The following is an 11399-nucleotide window of genomic DNA, read 5'->3' as shown; positions in this document are numbered from 1 at the left end:
AGACAGACAGACAGACAGACAGACAGACAGACAGACAGACAGACAGACAGATAGATAGATAGATAGATAGATAGATAGATAGATAGATAGATAGATAGATAGATAGATAGATAGATAGATAAACAGATATCTCGCCCCTTTATTCACAAACCCGAGCTCGGCCTCACCCCCGCTGCCATCAATTACTCCATTATTTAATACTCGAGTGAAATTGCAAAATATTGAAAAGAAAAGAGGAAAACTCAGTGAAAAAGAAAAACAGTACTCTTCCTTTAATGTTGTAAAAAAAGGTAAAATAATGCAAATTCACGTTAATATCTGATCAAACAGCTGCTCAGTTACAATCTTTTACAACAAAATACTGAAAGAAAGTAGTGATGTGGTGAAGCGGCAGTCGTGTTCACACTCGTCCGTGTGTGTTATCTTCCCTCTGTTCAGTTCTACAGCGGCAGTGATTAAAGCAGCACAATACTGAGGGTGGAAACACTTCAGCAGTTCAGTGTGTGTTTGTGTGTGTGTGTGTGTGTGTGTGTGTGTGTGTGTGTGTGTGTGACTGATTCTGTGTTTTTCCCTTTAAAATGATTACGTTTCGGAGTCTGAGCTCTTCAGCGTGCGGAGCTTCTCCATCAGATCAGCAGCAGCTCTTCCTCTCTGCCTTCACCTCAGAGCGCACCGAAGTGTGATCCACCTCTGTCAAATAAATTATAATCATTATTATTATTACAATTATTATTGTTGTTGTTGTTTTGATATTATTATTATTGCTATAGTGATCATTATTATTATTATTATTAATACTATTATAATTATAATAATAATTATTACTATTGTCATTGCTTTTTAAAAAATAATAAACAAAACAAGCAACACACAGAAACAAACAAACAAACACCAAATGTAAACGAAACGTAAAGTCGAACGGAAAAAACTCGAAATGAAAAACAAAACAAAAAAATCAACAAACTCCTCAAACCAAAACACAAACTCAACCAGCCAAAAGAGCACAAACACAACAAACACACCCACAGTGACGTAAACACACAAATAAATAACTATAATATAAAACTTACACATAACTGAAACAAACAACAAACAAGATTCATTTCTGAAATGTGTATCATTATCTCTAACACGCACACACACACACACCCACACACACACACACACACACACACACACACGCACTTACTAATGACGTCTCCAATCCGCGCTGTGCCGCTGCAGAGCTCCGCCCCCTTCACCACGGAGTCCTCGAAAGCCAGAGCAGCCACACGGAAGAAAAACTGCTGCACGTTTTCTCCTGTCACACACACACACACACACACACACACACACACACACACACACACACAGATTATCATCATCTGGTCTCTCAGACTGAACACAGAAACTTGTTACATTTGAGACACACGTCCAGACATCAGTCAGCTTTTCTCTGCTGTCCTCTGCTCCACAGTCCCTCTAATGGAGGTCACGAAGCTCTGGAAGATCTGCAGTGTGTCTCTCTGGACTGCGAGGACGGTGTCCCTCTTTACCTGTTTTGGACGAGACGGACCAGAACTCTGCGTTCATCTCATCCGCCATCTTCACCGCATCTCTCTCTGTCCTCCGGCATTCCTCTGGAGACTAATACACACACACACACACACACACACACACACACACACACACACACACACACACACACACACACACAATAAATCATCATTATCATCATCATCTTCATCATCATCATTTATTTCAGGGGCATGTGATATTTAAATCCAGTGGTCTTGAATTCTCGATTCTGATTGGTCAGAAGGTGTGTATTCTTTACGACAGCATCTCTTTGACCACTTTGTATTAATATCAATATCGCTTTCATATGTTACCGTTTCTATAGTAACAGCTCATCTGATCACCTGATCTTCCACACTGACGGATGTTCGATACGGTGGAATTTTCCAGAAGGAAATCAGTCGAGGAAATTTTCCACCACAGATTTAATCACATTCAATTTATTTAATTTCATACATTTTTTTTCATTTAGCAAATTATTCGATTTTTTTTAAATATAATTTTTTATAATTCTCTAATTAAATTATTATATTTTATTTAATTATTTAATTTCATAAATTTCAAATTAAATTTTATTCGTCACATACGCATTTATACATAGTGAAACGCTTATTACGACTGTCCGACTTGTAAATAGAAACAGAAAATAAAAAAAGAAATTAGAAATAAAATATAAAGAATAAAAAGTACAATAGGATTTAAAATTATAGGGTTTAAAAAAATATATAATAATATTAATAATAATAATAATAATAATAATAATAATAATAATAAAAAAATAATAATAAAATATAGATTTTATTTTATTATTTCTTCTTCTTCTTATTATTATTATTACTATTAATTTTATTTGTTTGTTGTTTATTTGTTTTATTTTACACTAATTCGTTTTTTTGTTTTTTTTTAATGACTGCTTTTAAAAGAAGTAGGTGGTGCAGCTGCAGATGTGGAGGTGGTGTTGGTGGAGGTGGTGGTGGTGGAGGTGTTTGTGTCTCTGCCTCTGGATGTGTGTCAGTGTGAGGAACGAGGCAGAGGAACTGAATTCTCACCATCAGATCTCTTTTGGTTCCGACCAAGAAAATAAAGCAGGAGTTGGGTTCGTTCTCGTTCAGCGCTTCAATCAGCCACTGCCTGAGAGAAAAAACGTTACGCTTTAGAGAAACTGAGACCTACAACATGTGTAACACGTATTTCTATGTGATTCTGAAATAGAATTGAATCCTGGGCTCATATGAAATTACACATTTTAATTATTAGCCTTTGACCATAAGTACACGCTGTGCTCAAAAGTATTGGGACACCTGCCTGTTCCCGCCATATGTGCTTCTTCTACAAATTGTTTCCACAAAGATCAAGGCGCGCAATCGTATAGGAGGATTTTGGATGTTAGGAGACTCAAACCTGTTCCAGCATGGCGATGCTCCTGTGTACAAAACCAGCTCAATGAGCATATGCTTTACAAGGATCGGAGTGGAAGATCTCCTGCTATAGAGTTCACCTCAGAGCACCACAAATCTCCAAAGGCACACTTCAAAATCTAGTGGAACATCTTCTCAGTAGAGTGGAGGTGAGTATAGAGTCAAAATGTGGAATGGGATGTTTAGAAAGCAAATACATGTCAGGTGTCCACAAACTTATCCATATAGTGTATATCTTTTCTCCACAAATGTGGTGGTAAGATGAGGTGCTAGCTTAGTACTCAAGGCTTTGGACTGTAAATCCGAAGACTTTAAATCCACTCCTGGGCCCCTGAGTGAGGCCCTAAACCACTGCTCAGTTATATGAATGAGTTCAATGTAAATCTCTCTGAATAAAGGCGTCTGCCACATGCCATAAAATGTAAATGAAACAAAAAGACAAACTTTAAATGAATTGCTAAAGTCAATGAAACTCCTACTCATAAAAACGTTTTTTTATAGCCAATGATTTTCTACAAAAGAGGGGTAAAGTCTGGAACAAGTCTTCTAAGAAGAGCAAAGAGCCTCAAGAATGGCACAAAGCTTCTAAAAACTGCCAAAACTCCTCTACAAATGGTACTAAAGCCTTACTTCTTCTTCTACTTCTTTCGGCTGCTCCCATTAGGGGTCGCCACAGCGGATCATCCGTCTCCATACCCCCCCTGTCCTCTACATCTGCCTCTTTCACACCAACTACCTGCATGTCTTTCCTCACCACATCCATAAACCTCCTCCTTCGTCTTCCTCTTTTCCTCCTTCCTGGTGTCTCCATCCTCAGCATTCTCCTACTGATATACCCCATGTCCCTCCTCTGCACATGTCCACACCATCTTAATCTCACCTCCCTCACCTTGTCTCCAAAACGTCCTACATGCGCTGTCCCTCTTTCTAATTCTGTCCATTTTCGTCACTCCCAATGAAAACCTCAACATCTTCAGCTCTGCTTCCTCCAAATGAGAGAAAACGTCTAGGAAGGGCACCGAATGTCTACCAAACCAAAAATAGCAGAAAGCCGATAAAACAGGCACAAAGTCATGAAAACCCACTCAGAGACTTTCTCCAGGGTACAAATGATCTCTAAAAGCTCCACAAAACCTCAAAAGGTAGATGCCGTCTACTTTTTAAAAAACGTTTTACTGTTAATAAACGTTGGCGCATCACATTTCTTGTAATAGAAGAAGACACTGGAGTTTCTCCTCTCGATTTTCTGTGCTTTTATCAATCCTGCGAACGGAAAAACCCTCCAAACACAGCGTGTAAAAATCCACAACTCACTTCGTGTGTTCCAGCGTTTTAATGTCCGTCATGTCGAATACAGCGACGATGACTGTGGAGAAGAAAAACACAGGAGCGACGTGTTGCATGTGCTGTGTGATGGAATGAATAAAGATGTAGGAGTGGAGGAACGAGGGTCGTACCCTGAGCTCCTCTGTAATACGCTGCAGCGATGCATTTGAACTTCTCCTGGCCTGCCGTGTCCCAGCTACGGGGAGAAGAGAACATTTACACACTGTGTGTATTATAATGAAGAAAAGGAAAAGTGGATTTTGTGGAATCAAATTTCTTCAATTATTAAATTCTTTAAATTATTTAATTTCACATCATTTTATTCAATTGCATTCATTTCATTCAATTTCATTGAATTGATGTCATTTTATGAATTTCTTTTCATCGACTAATGGATTACAATTAATTTAATTTATTAATTCATTTTCTTCCATTTCATTTAATCATTCAATAATAGTCATTTAATTAATTAAATTAAACAAGTGAATATTTTTTATTTCATATAATAATTGATTTAATTTCTTAACTCAATTTTTGTTTATCAATTGAATAATTCATATCATTAAATTAAATTATTAATTTGATTTAATTGAATGATTTAATTTCATAATTTCATAATTGAGTAGATTTCAATTTATTAATCTGATTTTATTCAATTATTTCATGTCTCATGTTTAATTTTTGTAAAAAATTAAATGTCAGGTTGCACATTCGCTTACATTTTACCTAGAAAAAGTACTGAATCCTGAATATTAAAATATTGAAAATCAGATTATTTGCTTGAAATGTTTTTTATTACCAGTAAAAAAAAATAAATAAATAAAAAAAAGATTTTCAAAGTAGCCGCCGACTTTTTCGGCGGAAGGAGGAAGATCTGATCTGAGGAAGATCTGATCCAGTCCTACGTGTATACACAAGCAGCGTCACTCTGTGAGAAACCTGACATGAAGAAGACTCAGCACTCACATCTGAAGAGAAAACGGAAGCCCTGACAGTTCAAATCTCACGATTTCGAAGTCGACCCCGATGGTGGCCTTGTAGTCGCGATCGAAGACGTCTTTACAGAACCTGAAGCACAAGATCATCTCCGTTATCATCCAGAAAACACCGTACGCTGACAAACAAGCCCTGTAGATCACAGACCTAACTCCAATTACACATTATTACCTGTTAATTAAGCAGGTCTTCCCTACGTTCAGGTCTCCCACCACCACCACTTTAGACATCTTCGATCTGTCCAGGAAAAAACATGTATGTCCTCTCAGGGCTTTGGGTTTGCACCAGTACAGCACATGGGAAAGATCTTCAAATCAAAGCACATTCAATTTCCTGAATTTAAAGGCATAGGGGTCTTGTTTAAGGGCCCTCGAAGGATTTGAACTCCAATCAGGAGTCCAATGTTTTCTCCACTGAGCCACTGGTTTTTCTACCATTTCTCACACAAATCTCAAAATATAGAACATCTTCCCTGAAGAATAAAAGTTATAAAAACAGCAAATAATGTGGAACAAAGAATGTGGAACGGGATGTTCAAAAAGCACATCGTCTTATGCACAGGGTGTCCACAAACTTTTGCCCATACAGTTCTGTGCGAGACGAGTCCATGACGAGTCTGAGAAAATGGATTGGTGGTTTCTCGGGGGCTTATTACCCTGCTAACTGGAAGTGATGCGTACGTCTGCTTTTAGCTCGCATGAAATCAACACGATGAAGACGGTGGTTTTTACCCATGCTGTCTGGTGGCTCGGTCTTTAAAAGCGAGTTTAGCTTCAGCGCTCCAGTCCTCCTTCATCTGCAGACATGCTTGTGGATTATAACACTGCAACACACACACACACACACACACACACACACACACACACACACACACACACACAGACACGGAGAAATGGTACTAGTCATTACGTATGAATGTACAGTAACTAGCTAGCAAGCAAGCAAAAAAATAAAACAGCTAGCAAGGGTTTACTAAGTGCTAGTCGCATCCCGATTCACACTGCTATCGACCTCCACATTCCCGCCATTGTTCTTCATCATCAAATGTTCTTCATTTACACGTTTTTTGGAAATGTCTTGCCATCAGATCACGTGTTCATGTGATCTTAATAAAATGTTACTACAAGAAAACAATGACGCAACTGGACATGTGTATTAATCAGGTAGAAACCAGACGTTTGTGGCTGCGCTATTCGTTACAAGGAATAAACCAAAACCTTCTGACCAATCAGCATGGAGAATTCAGCAGCTTTGATGAAATATATTATGCACTCAAAAGTTTGTGGAGACTTGCACGTAAGATTGGTACGAGATGGTGTCCAAAAGTTTCGAGACTCGCTCTGTTTACAAGAAAGCACGTTATTTGTCTACGTTTCTGGAACGTGTGTCCTGGAAGTCTTCTTTTCCAAGCGCGTTAGCACCTTCTGGATCTCCGCTACGCTGTCAAAACGGCGACCTTTGATCTGATCGTGTGGATTCTTCTCCACCGATCGTTAGTTGCCGGAGGGTTTCGGCATTTTTGATGATCGAGTTCGTTGAAGGTCTTCCTGATCCCTCGTGATGTTCTTCCGCACGTCCTGATCATGTGAAACGTCTCTTTGGCTGGTTTGCCAGGGTTTCATTTTAACCTCCGCTATTCTGAGAAGATGTTCTACTAGATTGTGGAGTGATTAGTGGAGATTTATGTAAAAAAATCAGGTACTGATGTAGGTGAGGTGAGGAGGCCTGAGGTGCAGTCAGCTTCACTCCAACCCATGTGAAGCATATCTTCAGGGTTATTGTCATGCTGGAACAGGTTTGGGTCTCAAGTGACGGAAAAATTTCACGATCCCATGTTCAACGACGTCTTGTACAATTGTATTTCTCCTACTTTTGTGGTATCAGTTTGAGGAACATACGAACGAGGCTAAAAAAGTCTGGTGTTCCGATATTTTTGTCCGTATTTTTTCGGGTAGTTATTAGAAAGTAATAATAATCGTTACCTTGGGAAATGTAGATACGATCCTGTTTTTGCTGACAGGAGGAATGAACTGCATTGTGCCGTCTCACAGCAGCTGAAGCGACTGACCTCTGACCTGCAGAGGGAACGCAGGACACGTTTATTACAGATGAAGTACACCGAAAATAACACATCATCCTTCCATATCGAAAACGCTGCGCTGCATTAAAGCGTGTTGTGGTTTGAGATAACGACACTGCAACACTGGAAATGTTTATTCAGCACCAGCAGGGTGTTTCTTCGCCTCAGCTGTTCGCTAGGAGACGAAAACACGCGGTAACTGATTTGCTCGGACGCATACTGCATGGGCGAGAACTTTCGTGGACACCTGACTATAAGATTGTGCTTTTTGAATAAACCTTTACACATTTAGTCTCCATTTGCTGTTAGAAAAACCTCAGTGGGAATTCTGGGAAGATGTTCCAATCGATTTTGGAGTGATTTATGGAGCTTTGTGCTCATTCAGACACATAGATGTTACTGATGTGGATGAGGTGAGGATTCTAGTAGGAAGGTCTAGTAGATTCTAATTCATTCCAAAAGTGATCAATAGGGATGAGATCCGAACTCTAAAGCAGGCCACGTGAGACCTTCTACACACTTCTAACCCATGTAAATCTTCATGGAGCTGATTTTGTGCACAGGAGCATTGTGATGTTGGAACCACATCCAAAGACGTCCTTTACAGTTGTGTACCTCCAGTTTTGTGGAAAGAGATTGAGGAGGCACCACATTTGGCTGAGAAAATCTAGGTGATGATAAAACCACAGATCTCGTAACTGCTCAGGTGAAAAACTAAATGATCTTCAAAATGCCATTAATGTAAATGTGCTGGTTTTCACTCTCAATAATATAAAAGCTGTAATTATGGAGACTTTTTCTTCCTTATCTTCTACTTAATCACCATGTTCTCCTTCTTCTTCTTTGTCATCATCTTGTTCTTTTTCTTCTTCTTTTTCTAAATGTTGTGTATTTAAAACATTAAATTAAAACACCAGAGATCATCCTCAAGCTGTATTTAGGGGGCCAAGCACCAAAGTGACCTGGACACCGGAGTGTTTTTCTACTTTTCGTTTTCTTCTTTGTCATTGTCGGATTCATCCTTCTTTTCTACAGATGATAGCGTCTGATAAGAAGTTCAAATGAATTTTGGCACAGTGATCGTGGACCAAACTTGAACCAAACGCTGCCAATCATGCAGTTAAATCTGAGGCTAATTTGAAAGTCCCTTAAGGAAAAACATGCACCTAATGACGTAAATTCCCTCCTAATTAAGTCTTCTGTCGGCTTGGATTGTTTTGTTCAAGAGACCTCCAACAAATTTTGTCCAACCGTCATCACCACAAAAAGAAAAGAAAAAAGAAAAAAAGAATTTGGAATATTCCAGATGGTTTGTTCAAATGACACTGAGAGCAATGCGACAAATTTATCGCCACCTACTGGTCAAAATGTTACAATAGCATGCTTCAAAATTGGCTCACATCATCTTGCTGACCATTTGTTCATGCGGTCCTTTCTCTCCTACACTCAGAGAGTTTTTCATTCAAAGTTATAGCTCTACTTCTCTTTGATTGGTCAGGCAACAGCTGTATTCATTAAAGTTCTGATCACCAGGGCGAAAATATGCTGTTTCTAGCTTTATTAGTCAGAACTCGCAACCTAAATCTATAGCAAACTGCACAAGTTGAAATCTATTCGCCTGGATTTAATAGCTGTTCTGTCTTTTTTTGCCTTTTTACTTACAAGAAAAGCTCAAAAACAGTTCAAAACACTTGTTTTTTATAAACCGTTCACACTTTTTACATTTTCTTCACTGTTGAATTTGCACACAACAAAAACACAAAATTTGCTTCCAGTTCAAATCCCCAGGAAAATCTAGAAAATGTGGGGAAAACCCAGGGTTGATGATGTATGCTGGGCGGTGCAGCTGTGGTGCAGCTGTGGCTCCAGTGAAAGGAGAATTCTAGTTTTCGGGATTCTCGCTTTAGTAACAGCATTCGTTCTCACAATATGAGTTTCCTGTGTGTGATATCTAATATCTATGCTCTAAATCTCTAATTTCGATGGTTTCTACAGCCGTGGTGTCCTAATGATTGTATTAAGAAGTGGATTAATTCAGATGGGACTAGTGTTTGAAAAGTTTCAGGTATTTCAACACAACACAGCGGGACTATGATGTGTGTGAGTGACCAAATTACAATCCAAATGAAGTCAATTCAATCTCAGAGGGCAAATAAACATGCAAATATGATGCCCAGTATTTATAAAAGCATAGAATGGTATTGTTGCATTGCTGTATGTGGGTGAAAAAGTAAACATACATCTTTTACACACTCCAAACTGCACATTCAAGAAAATATAGACATTTTACAGTCCAGAAATAAAGACATTTATATCCCAAAACCCAGTTTTCGATTTAGGATTAATTCTGCATCATTTAGGGCTCATATAGGACACGTTTTCATGCACTAAATCTTTTTCTCTGTAACATTTCAGACATTTTACACCAAGACGCCGCTTTCTACTCACCACTCCTAACGTTTATTGTAATGTTTTTGTTATTATTATTTGAATAAAATAATGAATAAAAACGCAACTCCGCTCCACACGCTTCCGCAAGGTGCATCAGTCAACCCAAATCTCCATGGCAACAGCTCGACGTCACGTGGCTCGTCTTACCAGACGACACCCCTCCATCCTCCATCCAAAGTCACGTGACGCGATTTTACGCGATATCTCGCGATACCTACGTTTAGAGAACTTTCATGCAAATAAAAGGAAGGAGAAACGAGCAAACATGTACAAATGTATTGTACGTTTAGTGGGTGTACTGCTATAGTCAAGATTTATAATGAAATATGATGTAAATTATCAAGTCCAACAAAGTCTCGCGAGATTTCCGAGGCTTGACAGTGGTTACCATGACGACGATGAATCAATCAATGAACGGTTTACCTGTCACCACGTGTTTCCGCCATTTGCATTTCTGTTCACACACACACACACACACACACACACACGACCTAAGTGTAAAATAATCAGCTCAAAATCAAACTAAAACTTTTTCCACAAATCATAATTTGCTACTAAATTAATGATTTTATTAGTTTGTTTGTTATTTAAATGAATATTATTTGTATTATTTTTTAACCCGTATGACTGTGTATTTTTTTTTACAATAAAAGAATAAAGCTGTCTCACTGATTGCTGTGGTGTTGTTGAAGGTCACCGCAAGGTCCTTAGTTCATTCATATTCAGCGTTTTCTTTTGCTCTTTTTACCTCCTAGTTTCGAAAGTTTCTCTCTTTATTCTCATGTATTCTCGTCTGAAATAATGACCACCCATGAGACATGATGTTGAGAGCAACTAGGACACAGTTGGAATGGGAAATTGATTTGAATGTGATATTTTTGTGTCGTTAGTGAGGTCGGTGTCGCTGAAGCAAGACGAAGACCTGAGATCGGGGTCCCAAATCTTTTTTTTTGTGAGGATTACATAATTCTTTCCCTTTTTTGACGGGGGTTCGGGTCGGTCTGTAACAGAAAATGACGCAGTATTATTGTGGAGATTTTATTATGATTTGAAATGTATTTATTTTACCTCCTATTGCAAGATTAGTTTATTATTTTATTCTGCACCGTACAGACACATGAGTGTTACTTTTTAGGAGTCTATTAAAAGAACATTATTACTATTATAATGACTTTTTTTTTTTACTTAATACTCGCCAATAAACGATGAATCAGCCAGTAGTTTTTACAAATGAATACTGCGTTTAGAACAAGCACTCCATTTAAAATCGTACTGAACTATTAATAAATATAATTATAGAATTAATAAATAATAAAGAATAAATATAATATAGCTCTCTCCGTACAGGGCAATGTTTCGAGGGTAAAAACAGCATGTCGTCGGTGATTCGCCTCTAGAGGCCGCTCTCGTAATGACAGCGGACCGGAAGCCGGAAAAACTATCGGTATGGATTTTGGCGGATAGTTGATAGTACTAGCAATCAACTTTCAGTGCCTCGATCTCTATTAATAAATACGGATTATTGTATTTTGAAAGCCAAGACATTTATTATCAAATACAGATATGATTTG

General features: G+C 38.4%; 1 protein-coding gene across 3 annotated transcripts; it reads right to left on the bottom strand.

The window, feature by feature from the left end:
- Positions 1–257: 257 nt before the first annotated feature.
- On the bottom strand, positions 258–10251 carry rab36 (RAB36, member RAS oncogene family). 3 transcript variants are annotated; one of them, XM_083568855.1, is made up of 11 exons: positions 9894–10222; positions 7280–7372; positions 6029–6120; positions 5469–5534; positions 5268–5369; positions 4433–4497; positions 4290–4341; positions 2607–2688; positions 1536–1626; positions 1190–1300; positions 258–690 (listed from the first exon to the last, which is right to left on the bottom strand). In XM_083568855.1, the coding sequence occupies exons 2-11, from the start codon at positions 7331–7333 to the stop codon at positions 632–634; spliced, it is 774 nt and encodes a 257-aa protein (XP_083424981.1). In that variant the 5' UTR covers positions 7334–7372; positions 9894–10222; the 3' UTR covers positions 258–631. The 3 variants fall into 3 exon arrangements, with proteins under 3 accessions (XP_083424981.1, XP_083424980.1, XP_083424982.1); XM_083568854.1 differs by having other exon boundaries at positions 9826–10221; XM_083568856.1 differs by lacking the exons at positions 258–690; positions 1190–1300; positions 1536–1626; positions 2607–2688 and adding an exon at positions 2738–4001 and having other exon boundaries at positions 9826–10251.
- Between the last annotated feature and the right edge of the window lie 1148 nt (positions 10252–11399).

This window comes from Silurus aristotelis, assembly GCF_946808225.1.
Source record: "Silurus aristotelis genome assembly, chromosome: 18".
Classification (NCBI taxonomy): domain Eukaryota; kingdom Metazoa; phylum Chordata; class Actinopteri; order Siluriformes; family Siluridae; genus Silurus; species Silurus aristotelis.
The sequence above is the reverse complement of the archived record's forward strand: the minus strand, read 5'-3'. Positions and strand labels throughout refer to the sequence as shown.